This window comes from Molossus molossus, unplaced genomic scaffold, assembly GCF_014108415.1.
Source record: "Molossus molossus isolate mMolMol1 unplaced genomic scaffold, mMolMol1.p scaffold_m16_p_21, whole genome shotgun sequence".
In the NCBI taxonomy this organism is placed as follows: domain Eukaryota; kingdom Metazoa; phylum Chordata; class Mammalia; order Chiroptera; family Molossidae; genus Molossus; species Molossus molossus.
The window spans coordinates 9,271,924-9,295,259 of NW_023425357.1; the positions used below are offsets into that span (position 1 = coordinate 9,271,924).

At 52.5% G+C, this 23,336-nt stretch overlaps 1 protein-coding gene across 4 annotated transcripts; it reads left to right on the forward strand.

The window, feature by feature from the left end:
* Positions 1–252: 252 nt before the first annotated feature.
* Positions 253–21,605, forward strand: EML2 (EMAP like 2). 4 transcript variants are annotated; one of them, XM_036275589.1, is made up of 21 exons: positions 253–458; positions 555–678; positions 852–956; positions 3,115–3,143; positions 3,344–3,473; positions 6,612–6,761; positions 7,266–7,335; positions 7,421–7,531; positions 9,592–9,687; positions 10,553–10,687; positions 11,558–11,657; positions 13,059–13,213; positions 13,333–13,458; positions 14,295–14,426; positions 16,985–17,052; positions 17,320–17,408; positions 17,641–17,738; positions 18,247–18,334; positions 18,774–18,869; positions 19,787–19,917; positions 21,209–21,604. In XM_036275589.1, exons 1-21 carry the CDS (start codon positions 266–268, stop codon positions 21,332–21,334), a joined length of 2,352 nt encoding a protein of 783 aa, XP_036131482.1. In that variant the 5' UTR covers positions 253–265; the 3' UTR covers positions 21,335–21,604. The 4 variants fall into 4 exon arrangements, with proteins under 4 accessions (XP_036131482.1, XP_036131485.1, XP_036131484.1 ...); XM_036275591.1 differs by lacking the exons at positions 253–458; positions 555–678; positions 852–956 and adding an exon at positions 2,548–2,603; XM_036275592.1 differs by lacking the exons at positions 17,641–17,738; positions 19,787–19,917; positions 21,209–21,604 and having other exon boundaries at positions 254–458; positions 18,774–18,870.
* Positions 21,606–23,336: the final 1,731 nt, after the last annotated feature.

Sequence of the window (23,336 nt, forward strand, 5' to 3'; positions counted from 1 at the left end):
GTCCCACCTCCAGGGTGCTGAGCAGAGAAGAGTGTGGAGGCAAGGGGCGTGAGAGCCGTGGGGATTTCCTTCCGGCTCGGAGCCCTCTTCCTGGCTGGTGTCCAGGTGTCCCAGCCTCAGGTTGCTGGAGAGGAAAGGGGCGTGGCTGGCCCCCCGCTTAGACCCGTGAAGGCAGGTGGGACACCTCGGGTGTTGGAGTTCCTGGGTGGCCCACGCAGCCAGCGCTTCCTGCCTTCCAGATGACAATTTGTCCGGCACGAGCGGCATGGAGGTGGACGACCGCGTGTCGGCGCTGGAGCAGCGGCTGCAGCTGCAGGAAGACGAGCTGGCGGTCCTGAAGGCAGCGCTGGCTGACGCGCTGCGTCGCCTACGGGCATGCGAAGAGCAGAGCGCGGCCCTGCGCACGCGAAGCACCCCCAAGGGCCGGGCGCCTCCGCGCCTGGGCACAACAGCCTCGGGTACGTTCGCTAGACTGAGGGTGGGGGGAGATAGGGAGGGGCCGGGGCTCGGACTTCGCACTCACCTGTTTCTGTCCCCTAACCCCATCTCTCTAGTGTGTCAGCTCTTGAAAGGCCTTCCGACCAGGACGCCCCTCAATGGCTCAGGACCCCCGCGGCGTGTGGGCGGTTATGCCACGTCCCCATCCTCGCCCAAGAAGGAGGCGACCTCCGGGCGCAGGTGAGGCAAAGACGCTGGAATCCCCAGTCTCCTCTAAGACCGTGGGAAGCGGTTTACATGGAGAGGGATGTGAACTCCAGCAGTGAAAGGAGCCAAGAGGTTCTCGCCGACCTCCCTCATTCTCCTGCTGGTCTCCTAGGTTCCGCCCCTAACCGTGTGCTCTCTCTTCGCAGTGCCCGCCGCTACTTGTCACCAGAGCGCCTCGCCTCGGTGCGCCGCGAAGACCCTCGCAGTCGCACCACATCCTCTAGCAGCAATTGCAGCGCCAAAAAGGAAGGGTAAGCGTGGGAGGCGGGGCCATGTCACTGCCGGCGGGGCCAGGGCCTCAGATAGGCATCCAAAAGTATGGGGGATTTGGGGTGATGTTCCAGGCCACGAGATGGTAATCTAGAGCGAGGTCATCTAGTTCAGAATGGGGAAACAGTGCCGGAAGCTTGGGGGAACCAATCTGAGGAAATACGGTTGGTGCGGAAGGCCTGGAAAGGCGGAGCCTACATTGAGGTCAAAACCTTAAGGGACTGGATTAGAACACAGGAGGCGTGGATAGTCTGGGTCTCCAGGGTGAGCCAGAGCAGAGGTCAGTGAGGAGCTAGGTTTGTGGGCATAGCTAATTAATGTAAAGGAGAGTTCCCATTGAGTCTCAGTGGTGGGACCAAGGGCAGAAGCCTCCGGGGAGTTTCTGCAGGAATGGAAGATTCAGAGGGAGGGGCATGAATTGGAATTTGAGGGCATGGCCAGAATGTTAGCCTAGGCAGAATCTGAATCTAGGGTGGGGGTCTCTGGGGCTGCGACCAGGTGGCGGCGTGTCAGACACTGGAAGCCGGGTGGAGCGGAGTCTGGGTCACAGCCAGGACGAAATGGGAGTGGTCGTAGGTAGGCGTGGTCAAATCTCAGGGCAGAGGGACTCAAGACAGGGATTGTATCACGTGAAAGTGATCGTAGTCTGAATGCCTAGCTGGACCAGAGGCCGGGAGGAGGGCCCCGGGAGCGGTCAACTATCAAGAGACTGTCAGCTCAGGGGCAGGACCACTAAAGTGGGTGTGATCGGAATGTTGGGCGTGGCCAACTCCTGGAGGCGGGGCCATACCGAACAGCTGGGCGAAGTTGTTATGTCGTGGGCGTGGTCAGGGTCTAGGCGTCAAGGCAGGACCAGGGTTAAAACCCACACACATTTCAACCCCATTCAAACCCCATAGCAAACACGTACATAGACTTGTACAGGCACTTTACATGAATTCAATCCTCGCAACCATCCCGGGAAGTAGGTACTCTTATTATCCTCATTTAAAAACAAAGAAACAGCCCTAGCCAGTGTTGCTCCATGGTTAGAGCATTGGCCCGCACACCAAGGGGTTGCAAGTTCAATTCCCAGTCAAGGGCACGTACCTGGGTTGCAGATTCAACCCACTGGGGCACCTGCCAGAGGCAACCAACCAATCGATGTGTCTCACTCACATCGATGTTTTTCTCTCTCTCTCCCCTCCCTCCCTCCCTTCCACTCTCTCTAAAAATCAGTGGGAAAAAATATCCTCAGGTGAAGATGAACAAAAAAATAAAATAAATAAAAATAAAAATATGAAAACGAAGAAACCGAGGCAGAGGTTGGGCAACTTGTCCACACTGCTAGGAAGTGGCAGGGCTGGGGTTTAAACTCAGGCAGACACGCCCCCGAGTCCATGTTCTCAAACACCACTCTCCACCCGCCCTGCTCCTGCCCCCCCCCCCCAAGAGCCGGGTATCAGGACCCCGCAGCCCGGGACTTGAGACCCGGTGTGGCCAGCCGGCTCCCGGGGTCAGCCGCAGAGGGCGGGGCAGGGTGCGGCGGCGCGGGCGCCTCCCAGGGCCGGAAGCGGAGGGGCCGGTCCCGGCTCCACCCCCGATCCCGAAGCTCCGCCAGCCGCCGCCATGAGTAGCTTTGGAGCTAGGTGAGACCCTCGCAGACCCCCTCCAGTCCGCGCTCCTGGGGCCTGAGTTCCAGGTCTCCCCCTCGCCAGGGACCCAGGTCCGCTAGTATCACCCCTTTCCGCCGACCGGGGGAACATGGAGACACACCCCTTCCCTTCAACGTTCACTGCTTTTCTTGCTGCTTGAAGTTGGGGGCGCCGTGGGAGTGGGGGTGGGGAGCGTTGGGAGAGCCGTGCAGTTTAGGAAGGAGGGGTCCTTGGTGACTCCCCTCTTCCAGGATCGCGTCCCTGCCACTTCGTGCTGTGTGATCTTTGGCGATCACTGCCTCTCTGGGCCTGTGTCTTAGGCTCTGCAAGATCAACCGAGCAAAGCACACGGCCTGCAGAGAGGCAGCGCTCCGCTCCTTTCGCGGCCCCATTGTGTATTCATCAGAGACCTCCCGGAGCGGTGGGGTGAAGGAGGGAGTCTCTTCTTTTCTGACCTCCCTGCTAATTAGGGTACTTCTGTTTTTTTCTTGTTCTGTCTTAACAGCAAAACCAAAGAAGCTATCTTTAGCGTGGGTAAGTGGGAAGAGGGTGAGGGGCTTGGGTGGGGGCTTGCCGGGTGAGAGACCAGGAGCTGGAGGTCAGGGGCCCTGGCTACTAGGCTTTTGCCTCTCTGGCCTCAGTTTCCCCCCTCCCTTTTTTTTTTAAGACTGAAGGGGATTGGAAATAGGGATGGGGTTGGTGTCAGAGCCTGACCTCTGGCGGTGTCCTGGCAGAGGATGGCTCCGTGAAAATGTTCCTGAGGGGCCGTCCTGTGCCCATGCTGATCCCTGATGAGCTGGTGCCCACCTACAGCCTGGACACTCGATCAGAACTGCCTTCCTGCAGACTCAAGCTGGACTGGGTGTATCCTTTTGCTTTAATCCCTACCTCCCCGCCCCCACATCCCATCCCCCAGTCAGGGGACAAAAATCCTTCTGGTGTGGGACTTCAGTACCTGGAAGTGTCTTTATACTGAAGATGGGACTTCCTAGGCCTCTGTAGCTTAAGGGGTCAGGATGACCCTGGAGTCAGGAGGGAGCAGAGGAAGGCAGGTTAACTGAAATGACCTTTTATGATTCATTAAAGCAGCTAATGTTTGCTGGGTGTCTTCCATATGTCAAATTCTATTTGCATGCTGGTTCATGGATCCGACCTTTTAAAACTGGTGGGGACACAGATGATAACACACAAGCCAGTGATTGAATAAACAAGATAATTTCAGTGAGTAATAAATGCTGGGAATATAGTATCCTAAGCTCATGTGAGGGGAATAACTGGGTTTCTCGGAGGAGGGGGGCATTTGAGCTGTGAACTGAATGATTAGGAGCCAGCATAGGAAGAACTAAAATATCCCAAACAGAAGCCTCAGCAGATATAGGAGCTCTGTGGCTAATGTGAGCTTGGTGTGTTTAAGAAACAGAAGTTGATAATGGTTAAGAACCCTGTCTTTGGAGCCTGGCAGAAATGGGTTGAAATCCTAGCCTAGCGCTAGCTGTGTGACCCTGGATAAGTCACCTTGCCTCGGAGTTGCTTCTGAAAAACACATTTCTTTTTCTTTTTTCTTTTTTTATCCTCACCTGAGGACATTTTTCCATTTTTTGTTCAGGTAGAGTGGGAGGGAGAGAGAGGAACAGAGAGAGAGAGAAACACCGACGTGAAAGGAACACCACATCGAGTGGCTGCCACCCGCACGACCAACCAGGGCCGGGGACAAACTGCAACCGAGGTATGTGCCCTTAGCGGGAACCGAACCCAGGTCTTTCCAGACCGCAGGCCAATGCTCTAACCGCTGAGCCAAACCGACCAGGGCGAAAAACACGTTTCATGATCTCAGATTCATAGGGCTATGAAACAATGTGTAGAGATGTTGAGCAACCAATATGTGCCCCATAAACAGGGATTATAAGATAAAAACTAATCATTTTTTTTCTTTATTGATTTTAAAGAGAGAGAGGGTGAGGGAGAGAGAGATAGAAACATCAATAAGAGAGAACATCAGTTGGCCGCCTCCTGCATGTCCCCCACTGGGGATTTGGCCCACAACCTGGGCATATGCCCAGACCAGAAATCGAACTGGTGACCTCTCAGTGCATGGGTCGATGCTCAACCACTGAGCCACACCGGCCGGGCTTATTAACCTACTTTTGCCGCCCCATATGTCCTCTGTGTATCAGGCTGTGATCTGGGAATGGGGGATAACAGCAGTGGACAAAACGGACAGACATCCCCGCCCTCCTGGAGCAGACACTCGTTGAGGAGACAGAGGAGTTAAGCACAGAGCATGGGAGATGCTGATGAGTACACCGCAGGACTATGAGGGTGGCGGCAGTGAGGGCGCATGAGTTTACTGTTTCTTTTTTTTTTATCCTCACCCGAGGACATTTTTCCATTTTTTGTTCAGACAGAGCAGGAGGGAGCGAGAGAGAGAGAAACATCGACGTGAAAGGGACACATCGAGTGGCTGCCACCCGCACAACCCAACAAGGGCCGGGGACAAACTGCAACCGAGGTACGTGCCCTTAGTGGGAACCGAACCCAGGTCTCTCTGGACTGCAAGCTGATACTCTAACTGCTGAGCCAAACCAGCCAGGGCGAGTTTACAGTTTCAAAGAGCACAGGCAGGAAGGCCTCCCCGAGGAGCTGACAGTTGAGCAGAGAGCAGAAGGAAATGAGGAAGCCAGGGAGAGATGAAGGCGAGTACTCCAGTGGAGGGAACAGCAAGTGCCAAGTCCCTGAGGTGAGGACAGGGAGGAGGCGCGTGACGAGAGCTGAGCAGGTAGGAGGGGGATGAGGAATCAGGGCCCACGGCAGGCCAGGCCTTGTGCGTGGGCTTTCTATGGACTTGGACTTGGACTCTGAGTGAGACGGAAGGTTTTGAGAAGAGGACGGATATAAGCTGACTTAGTGTGAATGGGTTTAACTGCATCCCTCTGGGGGAAGTGTGGGCTGGAGGTTATATTAGTTTCCCATGGCTGCTGTAATAAATTACCACACACACAAAAAAACAACAACAGGAAGGTCTCTCACAGTTCTGGAGGCCAGAAATCCCAAACCAAGGTGTCAGCAGGGCCACCTTTCCCCCCCAGGCTCTGGGGAGAATTTGATTATGTCTGTCTTCTAGCTCTTGGTAACTGTTTGACAACCCTGAGAGTTCTTTGGCTTGTAGCTGCATCACTCCAATCTCTTCACATGGCCTTTGCCACCCCTGGGTCTGTGTCTTCTCTTTGTGTGTTGTAAGGACACTTGCCGTTGAATTTAGGGCTCACCCAGATAACCCAGATGATGTCATCTTAAGGTCCTCAAGTACACCTGCAAAGACTTCAGTAAGGTCACACTCACAGCCTGGCCGGTGTGGCTCAGTGGTTGAGCATCGACCCATGCACCAAGAGGTAGCTGGTTCAGTTCCAATCAGGGCACATGCACAGGTTGTGGGCCCGATCCCCAGTGGGGGGCATGCAGGAGGCGGCCAATTGATGTTCTCTCTCATTGATGTTTCTATCTCTCTCCCCCTCTCCCGTCCTCTCTCTAAAATCAATTTTAAAAAAAAAAGTGCACACTCACAGGTTCTAGGGCTTAATATTTTGGCGGACATAATTTTGAGGGTGTACCATCATTTGAGCCCCCATGGGGGTTAGTGTGGAAGCAAGAAAACCCACCTCCTGGCCTGGCCAGTTTGGCTCAGCGGTTAGAGCGTTGGCCTGTGGTTCAGAGAGACCCGGGTTCAGTTCCCACTAAGGGCGTGTACCTCGGTTGCAGTTTGTCCCTGGTCCTGGCTGGTTGTGCGGGTGGCAGCCACTCGATGTGTCCCTTTCACGACGATGTTTTTCTCTCTCTCTCTTCCTCTCTCTCCCTCCTACTCTATCAGAACAAAAAAATGGAAAAATGTCCTCGGGTGAGGATTATAAAAAAATAGAAAACCCACCTCCAGTTACCTGGTTGAGTTGCGTGGTCAGTCGGTGCTGGCCGTGCCAAACAGGCTCCTTAACCAACGGGCGTTTCCAGCTATGGCTACCGAGGCCGAGACTGCCGTGCCAACCTCTATCTGCTGCCCACGGGGGAGATAGTGTACTTCGTGGCCTCCGTGGCCGTGCTCTACAGCGTGGAGGAACAGAGGCAGCGGCACTACCTGGGGCACAACGATGACATCAAGTGGTGAGGACAGGGAGGGCCCGGAGAGAGACCCTGCGCTGGGCAGTGTTAGGGGCAGTGGGGCAGGGCCTGGCCTTCGCTGACCTGCAGGCTCAATTCAGGGGGAAAAAGTGTGGATTGATTATATTTCAAATGTTGGTGAATTCACTCAAATGCCTGGATTTTTCACCTTTGAAAACTTCTAGCTGGCACCCCAGACAATCCGGCAGTCTGTTGGACCCATTTGGTGGCGCCCCTTTAAGTGGGTGCCCTCTTGTGGTATAGGCCTTAGCCCTGTCGGCACTTGGAATTCCAGATCCCAGGGCCCAGTCTTGCTTCTGAGCTGGGGTACCCAGAAGGTACCTCTTCATTGCTACGGAAAGACTGAATGCATGTTTATTGACTAAGTGACTCAGTCAACCAACTTGTGGAATGAGTAAGCCGGCGTCCTGACTGGCATCCGTGGGAGGGATCCTGGGTCCCCCTTGCTCCCACTGAGACCTGTCCATCTGTCCTCTCTCTCTGCAGTCTGGCTGTCCACCCTGATATGGTCACCATTGCCACTGGGCAGGTGGCAGGCACCACTAAGGAAGGGAAGGTAACGGTGCAGAGGGCAGGGCCAGGAGACGAGTGGGGGCAGGCAGCTGGGCCCCCCAGGTAACAGGCCTGTCTCTTTCCTGCAGCCACTGCCACCTCACGTGCGCATCTGGGACTCAGTTTCCCTCTCCACCTTGCACGTGCTGGGCCTGGGGGTGTTTGACAGAGCTGTGTGCTGTGTGGGCTTTTCCAAATCGGTAAGTCCTACACCCGCCCTCAACTCCCCTCACCTCCACAATCCGGAGCCAGCCATGCCCCTGGCGGAATTATCCAGGGTCCCCAGACTGGGCGCCCATCTCTGGGACTTCACAGGCCTGCTCCGTTAGCCCTAATGAGGGGGACCCATAGGTCCTGATTGCCCCAAACTCCTCAGTGATCCCTTGTAGATCAGTTAACGCTGTTGTGTGTGTGTTTTTTTAAATCCTTACCCGAGGATGTTTTTCTATTTATCTCCACATACAGTGGGAGGGAGGGAGAGAGAGAGAAATATCGATGTGAGAGAGACACATCAACTGGTTGCCTCCTGCACGACCCCGACCAGGGCTGGGGATCGAACCACAGCTGAGGTTCGTGCCCTTGACCGGAATCAAACCCATGACCTCGACTCTTTGGTCCGCGGGTCGACGCTTTAACCGCGGAGCCAAACCGGCCAGGGCTGTTGCATTATTTTTCACACCACCTTCCATTCTCCAAGGGCCCTTTTCCTTTAGGCATTTTCAGCCCAGTGTGCAGGGTGGTGGGGCCGGTGGTACCTAGATGGGTGTTGGCAGGTCTGGGCAGGATAAGTACAGGAACTGAGAGTAAGCCTTCAGGAATTTGCAGGGCAGTTTGACATTCCCACACATCCAAGTATGGTGGTGTGTGTGTGTGTTTTTTTAAACCATATTTTACATATTTCTCATTATTTTACCCAAGTGTTGGTCTGCAGTGAATTGGGGAATAAAAAACAACCAGTCCTCCCACAGATACTTAAGAAGCCCTAGATTAGAGCTTCACAGGTTTTCTAAACCTTAAGGAGACATTTGAGAGCCTTGGGAGGAAAAAGGCTATTTTATTGCCAAAGTGTGTGTGTGTGTGTGTGTGTGAGAGAGAGAGAAACCCTGCAAAATTAAAATTAGTCTATGTTGTTCTGGCCGGTTTGGCTCAGCAGTCAGAACGTCAGCCTAGGGATCTAAGAGTTGAGGGTTTGATTCCAGTGAAGAGCATGTACCAGCCCTGGCCATTTTGGCTTAGTGGTCAGAGCGTCGGCCTGCGGTCCAGAGAGACCCGGGTTCGGTTCCCGCTAAGGGCATGTACCTCGGTTGCAGTTTGTCCCCGGCCCTGGTTGGTCGTGCGGGTGGCAGCCACTCGATGTGTCCCTTTCACGTCAATGTTTCTCTCTCTCTCTCTCTCTCTTCCTCCCACTCTATCTGAACAAAAAATGGAAAGGTGTCCTTGGGTGAGGATAAAAAAAAAAAAAAAAAAAAAAGAGCATGTACCTTGGTTGCAGGTTCAATCCCTGGCCCCGGTTGGGGTCGTGTGGGAGGCAACCAATCAATGTGTCTCTCTCACATCAATGTTTCTCTCTCTCCAGCCCCCTCTTCCTTCTCCCCTCCCACTCTATCTAAAAATCAGTGGAAAATATCCTCAGGTGAACATTAAAAAAAAGAAAGAAAATTAACCTATGTTTAACTAAAGGTATGAAAAAACATCTTACGAACTTTATTGATTGTTTAATTTCATATACATAAAGTTACTCCATAGGAAAATGGAGACTGGATGGTCTCAGTGAGGATTCCTGGCTGCGTCATGACTGCAGAGAAATTATAGCTGGGAGTCAATTAGACAGACTTCGCAGGGACAAGTCCTTTCAAGAGGGAAATTATAAAAACCTTTTCAACGTGTGTACGGCTGCTAGATGGGGAGTGTATTTTAAAATATATTTTTATTGATTTTTTTAGAGAGAGAAATAGAAACATTGATGTGAGAGGGAAGCATCGATTGGCTGCCTCCTGCACGTCCCCTACCAGGGATCGAACCCGCAACCTGGGCACGTGCCCTGACCGGGAATTGAACTGGGACCTCTCAGTCCATGGGATGACGCTCAATCCACTGAGCCACACCGGCCGGGCGATGGGGAGTGTATTTTAATGTGCTTCACATGGAGTAGGCCAGAGCCTTTGAAACTCTTAAAACAGGTGTGACTGGCAAATACCCCAGCGAGGGAAGGATCGGGGGCAGAGGGTGGATCCTGACCCACCTTGCTCCTCTCTCCTAGAATGGGGGCAACCTGCTCTGCGCGGTGGATGAATCCAATGATCACGTGCTTTCCGTGTGGGACTGGACCAAGGAGGCCAAGGTGGTGGATAGCAAGGTGGGGTGACCATCCTCATCCCTTCTCCTCGGATGCCCCTGTGGGACTGGCTGGACTCAGTGGTTAGGGGTCTTGTATCAATAGAATCATGTTTAATTTCTGGTTTGGCTGTTTGCTGGCTGTGTGCCTTCGGGCTTGCCCTCTCTGAGCTTCGGCTGCCTCACCTGTGAAGTGAGGATAATGGTAGCACCTTCCTTGTAGGGCCTTGGCTTTGATGCTGGGCTCTGGGGTGGGTGGACCAGGCCCAACAGAAGGGGTGGTATGAGGTGGCTGCTGACTCTACAGCCCTGTGATGTCCGAGACAGACCTTGACTAGCATCCCTGTTTTACAGATGAGGCACCTCAGGCATGGTGGAGGGGAGAACTCCTTGCCCAAGGTCACACGCCCTTCTCGGCTGGGGGCCGAGACCTGGGTTCTCATTGGGGCCCACGATTTGGGGAAGGAGAAATGATTGAGAGGCTGGGCTCTGGAGTCAGACCTGTGTGAGTTGATGCTGAACACGATGCTTACCTGGCTGTGTGGCCTTAGGCAAGTGACTTCCCCTCTCTGAGCCTCACTTCTTTATGTGTAATAGGGAGGCACTAATGAGCCTTACCTCACAGGGTGCTGTGGGGCTAAATGCAAAGTGCTTAGCGCAGTGCTTGATGCAGAGCAGGGCTGTCCGAGCGCCTTGCTGTTATGTTAATGAAGACGCAATAATGCTTCGCTGGTTGGCTCTGCCTCCTGCTCTTCAGTTTGCGGAGAGGAAAGATACAGATGTCGGTGTGCAGTGCACAGCACACACAGCTGTATAGGGCGCTCCTATGTGGGCGTGGTGGCCTGGTGGCTTTGAGGACCTCATTCAGATCTCCCCCCTCCCCAAAGTGCTCCAACGAGGCTGTGCTGGTGGCCACCTTCCACCCCACAGACCCCACCGTGCTCATCACCTGTGGGAAATCCCACATCTACTTCTGGAGCCTGGAGGGGAGCAGCCTGAGCAAGCGGCAGGGCCTCTTTGAGGTGAGTGTCATGGGTGGGAGGACAGGCTGGGCCTGAGAGAGGCAGGCAGGGACACCTAGGCAGACAACGGGCTACTCCGGAGGGTCCCGGAGGCTGGAGATTACGCAGATGCTGAGATGTTGCGTGCCGGGGCCTCGGTTTCCTTATCCCTACCGTGGGGATGCAGCCAACGATCTGATGATCCTCCTTAACTCTGAAATTGTGAGGATTCAGTGGGATGCAGAGTTTAGCAGCTCCTAGCAGATAGTATATGCTCAATAAATGGGTGCTGCCATTGTCGATATTGTGGCTAAACAGAGGTCAGAGGTCGAGTGGCGGAGAGAAACGTGCATGGAGATGGAGAAACTGAGTGGGAAGCAGAGGGCCTGGGAGAGAAGATCCAGGGGCACCTCTGAGGGGGCGCCCCTGCCTTTAGTAGGAGTTGGGCTTCACCCCCAAAAGAGAGGCCTAGGGAACACCAGGCACAGATGGAGATGAGCCAGAGAGACTGAGAAGAGGGTGGGATGGAGCTAGAAGAGGGACCCAGGGACCGAGATGAGGAGGGAGGGAGGAAGGGAGAGGGGAGAAGTGAGGGTTAGGGGCAAGGAGAGAAAACAGGGGAAACTGAGGACAGGAAGAGGAACAGAAGTCATGGAAGAGAGACTAGGCAGGAAGTAAGTCCAGGGATGGGAAAGAAAGACAGTGTGGTCAGAAACTGGGTGACGTGAGCACTCCATTGAGGTGGGTGGGAGGTGGGGATGCTCCATGCAGGGCCTTACCCAAAAGCATGGAGGGGGTCCCCTGGACCATATTCTTGGTGAGTGGGTAAGCTCTGGGAAGCCACCCAGCTTCAGCAACCTTCTGACACCTTCCCCTTCTCCCCCATCTTAGAAACACGAGAAACCGAAGTACGTGCTGTGTGTGACCTTTTTGGAGGGTGGCGATGTGGTCACCGGGGACTCTGGGGGAAACCTCTATGTCTGGGGCAAAGGTCAGTGTCTTCCCACCTGTTTGGTCCCCAACCCAGTCCTCCCTGACCCCCTTTGACTCTGTCTCCCTTCCTCTGACTCTGCTTTTGTGGAGTGTATGATAAAACACTCACTTGTTCAATTCTAACACCCCCATCAAGGCGCAGCTCCAATATCTCACCTTCATGAAATCTTTACTTATTTACACCCTTGTCCTCTATAAATCCCATATTAGGGGTCAAGTTTGAACTATAAATGAATGGGTTAACCCAGTTGTGGGTGGATGGATAGATAGATGGAGAGGTGGTTTGTCCCAGACCAATGAAAGAATGAATAAGGGATTGAGGGAATGAAGGGGTTGTTCTGGTCAATGAATGAAAGAATGAGGAAGTGAGTGTGCTGACCTTGACCTCCTTAATAATGGATGATTAGGTGCATAGACAGCTAAAAGACTAGGTCTTTTCCCAGGCAGTGGATCTACAAAGCAATGAATGAATGGTTATCTCAGATTAATGTGTTATGAAGAATGGATTGTGCCCTGGTCAGTGTTGTTCAGTGGTCATAGCGTCAACCCAAGCACTGAAGGGTCATGGGTTTGATTCCCAGTCAAGGAAGGGCACGTACCTGAGTTGCAGGTTTGATCCCGGCCATGATCGGGCATGAGCAGGAGGCACCCAATCAGTGTGTCTCTCTCACATCGATGTTTCTGTCTTTCTCCCTCTCCCCACTCTCTTCCTCCCTCCCACTCTCTCTAAAAATCAATGGAAAAAAATATCCTTCAGTGAGGATTAACCCCCCCAAAAAATTGTTCTAGGAAGCAGATTGATTACTGAGTGAATAAATGAGTTGGGCCCAAAGTAATATTAGTTAAATAATTATTGATTGAATGGGTTAATGAATGAATAAATGGATGGTTAGACTGACAGAGGAGTGGACAGATGAATGAAATGGGTAGGTGGACATGGGTGGATGTTTGGCTAGCAGGATGGATTGATCAGTGAATTGGTACTTGGATGAAACAGAGGGTGAATGAATGGATGAGAGGTGGATTGATGGATGGATGGGTGGGTGGCAGGAAGGAAGGAAGGAAGGAAGGGTGGATGGCTGGATGAATAGATGATGGGTGGGTGAATGGCTGAGGAATGGATAGATGGATGGACAGACCAGTAAATAGGTGAGTGGACGAATGGATGGTGAGAGGGTGGGTGGATCAAAGGGTGGATGGGTGGATGAGGAGATGTTAGTGCAGATGGTTTAATGGGTGGATCACAGGGTATTTGAACAGATGAGTGGGTGGGTGGAAGGGTGAATAGAAGGAAAGGTGGATGAGTGGCTAGGTGTGGGATTGAGAGTTTGAGGTGCTTTCAGGGGTCAGTACAGGGGAAACTTCCCCATGCTGACCCTTGCCCCTGGCTGTCCCGAAGGTGGAAACCGCATCACACAGGAGGTGCCCGGCGCCCACGATGGCGGTGTGTTTGGGCTCTGCGCCCTGCGGGACGGGACGCTGGTGTCCGGAGGCGGCCGTGATCGGCGGGTGGTCCTCTGGGGTTCTGACTACAGCAAGCTGCAGGAGGTGGAGGTGAGGAAGGGGGGAGGCTCCTAATGCTAGACCCTTCTCTCCCCATGTCACTCCCAGGCACCCCCGTCCGTGGGTGCCCTACACTACTCTGCCCACCTTCTCTGCTTTTGCCCGCCCAGGTTCCGGAGGACTTTGGTCCTGTGCGCACCGTGGCAGAGGGCCGGGGAGACACGATATATGTGGGGACCACCCGCAACTGCATCTTGCAAGGCTCCATCCACACGGGCTTCTCACTACTCATCCAGGTGAGCTCTCTTCTGCACCTGCCTGCCTCCCTGCCCACCATCTCCCTTCTCTTCCCTTTATAGTTTTTCCTTCTCCCTATTTCCCTGGCCTGGCAAACACCACTTGCCTTTCCTTTACCTGCTCCTGCTCCATAACCCCACCCCTGACCTACGACCCCTCCCAACACTCCCCGTGATCCCGCAACCAACAGGTGAGCCGCTAGCACAGCAGAGGGTCCCTAGGACCCCACTCCGGCTGTGCTGCCCAGCTCTTCTGATCAGGGTAGTGTCCTTTTCTGGTGGTATGTGCCAGGGCAGGTTGTCACACAGGCTGCACATACCTCAGGCCACATACCTTCCAGGTCTCCAGGTCCAGGGATCTGGAAAGGCCCTCTAGAGTCTGCCTGTTTTTCTTCTTGCAGCTCAAATGCCCACACTTCCCTCCTGGTGTGCCAAACCCTACCCCCACCCAGTGAACAGCCCTACTCCCGTCAGGTGGTATAGTGTGTTTGTTAGGAATGTGAATTCTGGAGTGATTGCCTGGGATCTAATCACAGCCCTGTCGTTCATTAGCTGTGTGACATGAGGCAAGTGAGTAGCCTCCCAGAGTCAAGCTCCTATCCATCATGCTCTCGTCTCCCACTGTGCCAACTGGAAAGCAGGGGGGGGGCAGGCACTTGCCTCGAGGCACACACTGGCAGGGGTCTGCCTCCTTCAGACACACCAGGGAAAGGGCCTTCCGTGGGTCACCTGTGGGCAGGCGTATTGCTGGGCTGGTCCAGCTCTTTCTAGCATCAGGCATGGGGGGAAAGGGCCAGGATTTGTGGTCTCCAACCTGCCATCTCCATTTCCGCCAGGGCCACACGGAAGAGGTATGGGGCCTGGCCACACACCCCAGCCGGGAACAGTTTGTGACATGCGGGCAGGATAAACAGGTGCATCTGTGGAGCGTGGAGTCCCACCAGCCCCTGTGGAGCAGGACCATCGAGGTAAGGGCACAGGGCACTTAGCACGCTGTCCTAGTGGGTCAGGGCTCAGTGCGTCAGACAGAAGCCACGCTCGGTCTTTTTAAGCAGAGAGGGTTTAATACTCCCTTATAAACTCAAACCTTTAAAACAGTCACTTGGGCCCTGGTCAGTTTGGCTCAGCGGTTAGAGCATCGGCCCACGGACCAGAGAATCCCGGGTTCGGTTCCCGCTAAGGGCACGTACCTCGATTGCAGTTTATCCCCGGCCCTGGTTGGGCTCATGTGGGTGGCAGCCACTCCATGTGTCTCTCTCACGTCAATGTTTCTGTCTCTTCCTCCCTCTCTCCCTCCCGCTCTATCCGAAGATAAATGCAAAAATGTCCTCGGGTGAAGATAGAGAGATAGATAGATAGATAGATAAATAAATCAGTCACTTGGGGGTGGGAGGGGGATGGGGAGGAGGGTGTCAATGGGGAAAAAAGGAAAAACATCTGTAACAAAAATAAATTAATAAAAAATAAATAAATAAAAAAGGCACTTGGGAAGGCTGGAGGAGAGGGTCTTCACCTGGAAGGATGCCCAGAACAGCACCATAGAACCGACCCTCCAGGGGAGCTGCTGCCCTGTGGCAGTCAGGAGGGTGGGGAGTCGAACCACTGAGGCCAAGAAGCTGCGGTCACTTTAGCTGTAGTCCAGGAACCAGGAAGCTGTGGTCGCTGCAAGGTTTGGCTTTAGAGCTACACTGTCGACACATGTGGCTAGTCACACTTAAATTAACTTTAAAATGTAAATAGTATTAAAAATTCAGTTCTTGCCCTGGCTGGCGTGGCTCACTGGTTAGAGCGTCGGCCTGCTCACCGAAGGGTAGCAGGTTTGATTCCCAGTCAGGGGCATGTACCTGGGTTGCAGGTTCGGTACCTGGCCCTGGTTGGGGCACGTGCAGGAGGCAACCAATCAATGTGTCTCTCTCACATCAATGTTTCTCTTTCTCTCTTCCACTCTCTCTAAAAATCATTGGAAAAGGTATCCTCTGGTGAGGGTTAACAACAACAATTCAGTTCTTGGTTGCACTAGCTACATTTCAAACATGTGGCTAGAAGTTACCATATTGGAAAGTGCAGATAGAGAACATCTCCATCATTGCAGAAGGTTCTGTTGGATTGTTGCTCGAGTGACCCAACAGTGGCTATATTTGCATTGGCCAAAAACGGATGCTCTCTGCCCTTGCTTTCAACGCTAGTGACTACTCACTAGCATAGCAAATGTCATTGCTTTCACGACCCAACTGGTCAGTGGAAGTGGCAAAAGCGGGGCTTCTACCTTCTGCCTACCATAACCCACAAAAGTGCAACTTATCATCAGACCCAAATCACAGTGGAGCCATAGCTGCAAGGGATTCTGAGCAGTATAGTTTGTTTAGTTAATTTTATTTATTTATTTATTTATTTATCCTCACCTGAGGACATTTTTCTATTTTTAGTACAGATAGAGTGGGAGGGAGAGAGAAGAAGAGAGAGAGAGAGAAACATCGATGTGAAAGGGACACATCGAGTGGCTGCCACCCGCACGACCAACCAGGACCGGGTCCAAACTGCAACCGAGATACCGCCCTTATCAGGAACTGAACCCGGGTCTCTCTGTACCGCAGGTCGATGCTCTAACTGCTGAGCCAAACCGGCCAGGGCGCCAATCGATACTTCTATTTCCCTCTCCCTTCCTCTTTCTCTAAAAAAAATCAATAAAACATTAAAAAAAACAGCTCTGTCCAATTTGGCTAAGTGGTTAGAGCGTTGGCCCACGGACCAATGAGTTGCGGGTTTGATTCCACTCAAAGGCATGTACTTCCATTGCAGTTCATCCCCAGCCCTGATGGGGGTTGTGCAGGAGGCAACCAGTTGATGTGTCTCCCTCACAAAGATGTTTCTCTCATTCTCTCCCTCCCTCCCACTCTATCTGAAGATAAACAGAAAAATATCCTCGATTGAAGATTAAAAAACAAAACAAAAAACAAGCAAACCCTGGCCGGTTTGGCTCAGCGGTTAGAGTGTCAACCTGCGGTCCAGAGAGACCAGAGTTCAGTTCCCGCTAAGGGCATGTACCTCGGTTGCAGTTTGTCCCCAACCCTGGTTGGTCATGCGGGTGTCAGCCACTCGATGTGTCCCTTTCACGTCAATGTTTCTCTCTTTCTCTCTCTCTCCCTCCCACTCTATCTGAAAAAAAAAAAAAAGGGAAAAATCCTCGGGTGAGGATAAAAAATAAAAAAAACAAAAAACAAACAGACAAAACATAGATACCTTTTGTCCCAATAGTCTTGCTCTAGAAAATGACCTAAGTAAATTATGTTGGATGAATGAAGCTGTGGGAATCTAGAACAGGACAGAGGAAGGATCCGAGGGCACAGTGACCGGAGGGGTGTTTTCTGGCCTGTTGAAGGACAGGGGGATGATTTCCAGCATGACGGAGGGCAGCGGGGGCGGGTGAGAGACTCCGGAGCCTGGCTGGGAGTGGGCTCTGGGGCAGGGCAATGGCCAGATGGCTGGGGGCCCAGCTCTGAGCCCTGCCTCTTCTCTCCCTCCCCAGGACCCCGCTCGCTCTGCTGGCTTCCACCCCAGTGGCTCTGTCCTGGCTGTGGGCACAGTGACTGGCAGGTAAAGCTGAATTGGGCATTTGGGAAGGACTTCTCTGCTCTCTTCTCCCCCAGAACTGTCTCTTTGCCCCCTCCCCCATTCCTAAGGCCCCAGATCCCACAGAGAACATTAGTTAGGTACCAAATGTTTACTAAGACTTGACCTCCCGACATTCCCCTGGAGTCAGTCTCCCAAATCTCTTCTGGAGCCCCTCCCGCAGGCCCTACAGATTGCCCCTCCTGCTAGGTCAGCTCACCCCTCCTCCACTCCCATGCCTTCTCCTTAAAGGTGGCTGTTGCTGGACACGGAGACCCATGACCTGGTGGCTATCCACACAGATGGCAATGAACAGATCTCAGTGGTCAGCTTCTCCCCAGGTAAGGGGCAGGGCCTGGGACCTTGGAGAGGCAGGGCCTGGGGACGGAGCCTCAGAGTTACTGTCAGGGGGAAGCGGGGAGCCTGTGTGACCAGGTTTGGCTGCAGGTCTAGGACTGCAGTGGGGATGGAGCTTGGGACAGCTGAGGAGTCCGGGACAGCGGGGGGTCTGAATCTGAGACAGGAGGGGGCAGAGCCTGAGTGCCTCCTCATAGCCCCCCTCCCCTCCCCCAGACGGGGCGTACCTGGCGGTGGGCTCCCACGACAACTTGGTGTACGTGTACACGGTGGACCAAGGCGGCCGCAAGGTCAGCCGCCGGGGCAAGTGCTCGGTGAGTGGGCAGTGGCCCCAGCCCGTGCCGCCACCCCATCTAGGGGATGCAGAATTAACCAGTTTTCTACCTCTAGGGATCACAGCTTCAACATTCAACTGACTCTGCCCTGACCGCCTCAAGGAGTCTGAGCCCCGCCCACACGTCCCCCCATCCTGTGTTCTAAGCCCGCCCCTCTGTGTAGCCCCGCCCCCTGCATTCGAAGCCCACCCCGTGTAGCCCCGCCCCTCACGTTCTGAGCTCCCTCCGTGTAGCCCAGCAGCCCCTTGCATCCAAAGCCCGTTCCTCTGTGTCTAGCTCTGCCCACATGTTCCAAACTCCCCTTGTGTTTTAAGCCCTTCTTGTCTAGCCCCGCCCATGGTAGTCTGGCCCCGCCCCACGCTCCACAGCCCTGTGTATCCTTCCTTTGGCCCCTTTGTGTTCTCACTGTACCTCTATTTTGCCAGCCATCCTTCCTGTTCTGATCCCGCCCCCTCCAGCTCTAACTCCACTCCTTCCCTCCCCGCAGGGCCATTCCAGCTTTATCACCCACCTGGATTGGGCCCAGGACAGCAGCTGCTTTGTCACCAACTCCGGGGACTATGAGATTCTGTACTGTGAGTTCTCCCAGACCCCAAGGCATTCCTCCTTCAGCCTCTCACTTGCGTTGTGTGATCTGCATAGCCTTCCCTGAGTTCCAGGAGGGGAGAGAGGCTTGGGCCGCTTCAGGTCTCTCCTCGGACTGTTGTATTTAGGGGCTGTTCTGATTGGTTGGTTTCCTGGCTTCTGATTTTCCTCCCTGGTAGACCGCACTTTCCACAAAGTCCTCCCCTTTCTAGTTGAATGGGTGGGGTACAGGTTTCTAAACAGATGCCCCTGCTCAGGTCTTAGGGTGTCAGGACTCAGAAACCAACCCCCTTGGCCAGTCCAAAGAGGTGGAATAGGCCCTGGGACCCTCGCCTCCTGTCTTAGACCTCAGTGCCCATCTGTGAAATGGATGGGTTAAGTCAGTAGTTCTTTCAGTTCTGAATCCTTCCCCCCCATTTTCTGCCCCAGGGTACCCAGACACCTGTAAGCAGATCATCAATGCAGATTATGTGAGGAACAGGGAATGGGCCACAGCTACTTGTGTCCTGGGATTTGGGGTGTTCGGTAAGTTCTGGAATGGGGACGGTATCACTGAACACAGAAGTTCAAAGAAACATTCCTGTCTGGTGGTTTTCACAGCTTTTTCTGTTGGTTACCTCCAGGACAGGAAACTCACTCTTTTACACCTGTGGGCAGTATTTGTGTGCAAGGGAAGGGTAGGGTGAGGTGACTGCTGAGATATCCTTGGACCTGTAGTGTAATGAGACCAGATGGGTGGTGGCATCTGGTCCAGAGAGAATTATACTGCCCATGCCCCAGCTGCTCCTTTAATCAGTCATTATTGCTGTTAACACATACTTCCTGAGCACTTCTGTGCCCATCCCTGGGCTGGTCAGTGCTGGGATACATTGGTGACTCTGGTGGCCCCAGCCTTGGTATCATGGCACTTATAGTCCGGTGGGGGAGGTAGACCTGGGCAGGGACAAGGAAGCCCAGAGGTGGCATCTGGCCTCAGCCTGTGAGGGGGTCAGGGAAGGCTTCCTGGAGGCAGGGGCATCCAAGATGAAGGATGAAGAAGTCTCTAGGCAAAGGAAGTAATAGCATGCACAGAAGCCCAGAGGTGACATAGAGCTTGGCATTTGGAGAAAGGTAAGAAGTTAAATCATTGCAGAGTTCCAGGGGAGCACTGGTGAGGACAAGGCTGGAGCAGTGGGGGGACTAGGCCAGTCAGGGCTTGGGGGATCACAGTGAGAAGCCTGAGCTTTCTCCTGAGGCCACCAGGGAGCCATGAAGGGTTTGGAGCACTGGGGGAACAGGGTAAGATACACATTTCCAAAAGATCATTCTGACTCCCATCCCTGGCTAGAGACAGGCTGGATGAGAGGAAGGTGGGGAGGCTGGGGCCATGGCCTGTTCCTCTTTGGGGGATCCCTGGTTGCTGCTGACATCTTACCACCACCTCCCTCCTATCTTGCCCACAGGGATCTGGTCCGAGGGAGCAGATGGTACTGACATCAACGCCGTGGCTCGTTCCCATGATGGGAAGTTGCTGGCTTCAGCTGATGACTTTGGCAAAGTCCACCTGTTTAGCTACCCCTGTTGTCAGCCTCGAGTGAGTCCCCCTGGGGGGTTGGCAGGGTGGAGGTAATAAGCTGCAATGGGGACAAGATTGAGACAGCCCTGGTCCACCTCCAGCCCTCTCTCAGCCTCAGTTTCCCCATCTGTATAAGAAGTGTAGTGGGCTTGATCCCAAGGACCTTAATCCGAAGGTTGAAGAATTTCAGTCTGAAGTGCTAAATCTGAGAGCATCTGCAATTCTGAGATCTTTATTCTTTTATCCTTATTAACTCAACAGATATTTACTGAGCACCTGTTATGTGCCTGGGAATGAGATAATTACAGCAGTAAAAAAGTTGGATGAGGTCACTGAGCTGACATTCTAAGTGGCGTGATGGTTTGAAGTAGCTACAGGTCTAAGGTTTTTGGATCTGCAGCATCTGTGATTTTCCTGCCGTTCTAGAACAAGGGACACAAACCCCAAGGCCCAGGGTCAGACAGGCAGTGAGAATAATTGAATGAGGCTGGGGGGCAGCTGCTCCTTATACCCCATTACACCCCACTTCCAGTGGGATGCTCGTTCTGTGCAGCCTGAGTGGCAAGTTTTTGAGAGAAGGCTGGAAATCAAAGTTGTAATGTGAATTCCCTCGATTTGTAAATGTCTGCAACTATTTCTGAAAACACTGTGGGTATATTCAGCTGGTCCGCAGACCACCAGCAGATAACCTGTGTCTACCGTAAAACTGGCGTTAATTTGACCAATCCCGGCTTCTAACAGGTGAAATCTGTTTTAGCATTTTATTATGAAATTTGCAGACATAAAAGCAGATGAAAGTGCAGTGATCGCTCCTGTACCTATCACCCATTTTCAGCTATTACCAGATTTGCATACTTTTCTGCTTTTTTCCCTGTACTTCAAAGAAAAACCATATATGACCTTCTAGCCCCTCAAATGAGCATTTATATCTCAAAAATAAAGGTGATTCTTACATATCCACAAATCCATGCTCATACCCACTAATTAATATTAGTTTTTAATATGATCTGATACCTAGTCTGTATTCAGATTTCTCTGATTGTCCCCCCAAAGGGCCTTCTACACTTGGTTTGTGTGATCCAAGGTCCAGACATTGCATTTGCTTATGTCTCATTCTTTGTCACACAGATCAGCCTCCCCAACGTGCACGCTCATTTTTGTGTGTGCCATTGGCTTGTTGAAGAAATCAGATCAGTCGCCCTGGTTCTTAAAGGAGGGGTTTATTAAGCAGAAGAGAAGGTCAGCTTGGGAAGACTTGGGGTGGCATTGCCCCCTCTGACCTTTCACTTCCTTTTTTTCCCTGTCACAGGCCCTCAGCCACAAATACGGTGGACACAGCAGCCACGTGACGAATGTGGCCTTCTTGTGGGATGACAGCATGGCCCTGACCACAGGGGGCAAGGACACTAGCATACTGCAGTGGCGGGTGGTCTGAGGTGGGGGTGGAGGGACCCCAGAGACATGGGGCCAGGGTTGAGTCAGGTGGCAGGGCTGGAATTCTATTTTCGGGAGATGTCTATTGCCGAGTAGAGTAATATATACCCAGAGTATGTCTATAGCAGAGAGGGTTATGGGGGTGGGAAGGTGGACCGACAGACACAAGTCTCTATTTATCAGGGTGGGAAGAGGGGTCACATTGTTTTGGGGGAACCATTAGTATACTTGGTTTGGGGTGTTTTTTAAGTTTATTCTTTTATATCATCTAGAAATAAAGACACGTGCACTGAGGTGGAGTGTCAGGATCTGCATATGTGTGTCACAGCTTGCGTGTGTCTATAGGCCTGTGTGAATGGGGGATGTGTGTGCGTGGATTACAGTATTTGATGAGGGACCATTCTTACTTAAGTTTTTGTTGGATACAAGTGACAGAAAACAGGCCTGCTCTAACTTACACCAAAAGATAACTCAGTTGGTGCTCAAATCAAACAAGTAAGTGCCTCTGGGCCTCAGGGCCATTGAACCAAGAATTTGAGGGCCACCAGGACACTCCCATTATACCTTCTCTTACCTGTGAGTCAGCATTTTTCTCTGGGATCAGCATTCTCCACACCACAGACACATTGTATCCAGCAGCTGCAAAGCTCACATCAATCAGCCTGGGTCCCAAGGCCAAAAATCCCAGGGAAAGATTGCGATTGGCCCATTTGCAGATCACTCAGATTTGACTTGCTGGTTGGTCTGCTGTGATTGGCTGCACTTGGGTGAAGTACCAATCCTGGACCAATGATTGTGACCAGGGTGGTGGGGTTGTATGAAAACATGGAAGCCCCCGCTTATATCCCACAATATTGAAATAGGGCAAGAAATGTTTTCAGAGAAGCGGGACTATGACACAATAGATGCCTGTGAGTTAGGGTATGAGGACTCTGGATTGCAAGAGACAGAGACTAAACTCCACCCAGCATAAACTATAAAAAGTTGCCAGGGCCTGGGACTAGGCAGTCTGGGAAGGACCCTGCTAGACCAGTTCAAATGTGATTATCAGGAATTTCTCGACTTAGTATCTATAACCTTGAGTAAATATTTAACTTTTTATTGGTGTTTAACATACAACAGAGAAATGCACTCATCATAAATGTACAGTCTGCTGAATTCACAAACAACCTATCCATGCAGGCAGCTCCCAGATGGAGAAACATCCCCAGCCCCATACAAACCCCCCCAGTCATTGCCCCCCGCACAATAACCACTACCCTAACTTATCACATCATAGGGAATTATATGTGTGTGTGTGTGTGTGTGTGTGTGTGTGTGTATGGGACTGAGTTATTCTGATTTACTCATCTTGTAGCCAAGATAATTTATAGGATGCTATCTAATTACATCATTTTTTTTGGTTAGTTTGAGACCGACTTTTTTCTTTTATTGTTTTGGCTTAACCTTTCAATATAAAAAATTCACTGATGTAGAGGCAGACTTTTTTCTGTTCACTAATTGAGAAGTTCTCAAACTTGAAGAAGCATTAGAATCACCTGCAGGCCTTGTTATGGTGACACTGCAGCTCCCCCAACTCCCCATCAGGATCCACACTTTGAGAACCGCTGCTCTAATGGCAAAGGGATAAGGTAGCAAACAGGGTTTTCCTGGACAGAACAGTACAGAAGAATTTTGTGCCCTCTGCCGACGATAACTGGGGATGGAAAGCTTAGAGCCTTGCGGTTTCACACTGACAACTCACCAAGCCATCTCTTCGTCAGGGAGGGAGGCTGCAGGAGAAACCCGCACACCTCCCTGCTAGTAGTCCAAGTTCCCGGGAAGTTGCAGGTGCTTTTGAAGCATCCCTTTCACTGGGTCTCTTAGCGCTCTGTCGCCCCCTTGTGCCCAGCCTCAAACCTGCATGGAAAAAATGTGCCTAGAAAGTTCTATGGGAATAGTGCTGGTAATTCTCCACGTGCCCTCCTCCCCCAAGGCCCTGGGAGACTCCTGTGCAGACTTCA

Excerpts from the sequence above, each read along its gene's own strand:
- EML2 (XM_036275589.1), top strand. The coding sequence starts at position 266 with ATGGAGGTGGACGACCGCGTGTCGGCGCTGGAGCAGCGGCTGCAGCTG. Across the intron at positions 7,336-7,420 it reads GCACCACTAAGGAAGGGAAG|CCACTGCCACCTCACGTGCG; the intron begins GTAACGGTGCAG and ends TCTTTCCTGCAG. Across the intron at positions 9,688-10,552 it reads CCAAGGTGGTGGATAGCAAG|TGCTCCAACGAGGCTGTGCT; the intron begins GTGGGGTGACCA and ends CCCTCCCCAAAG.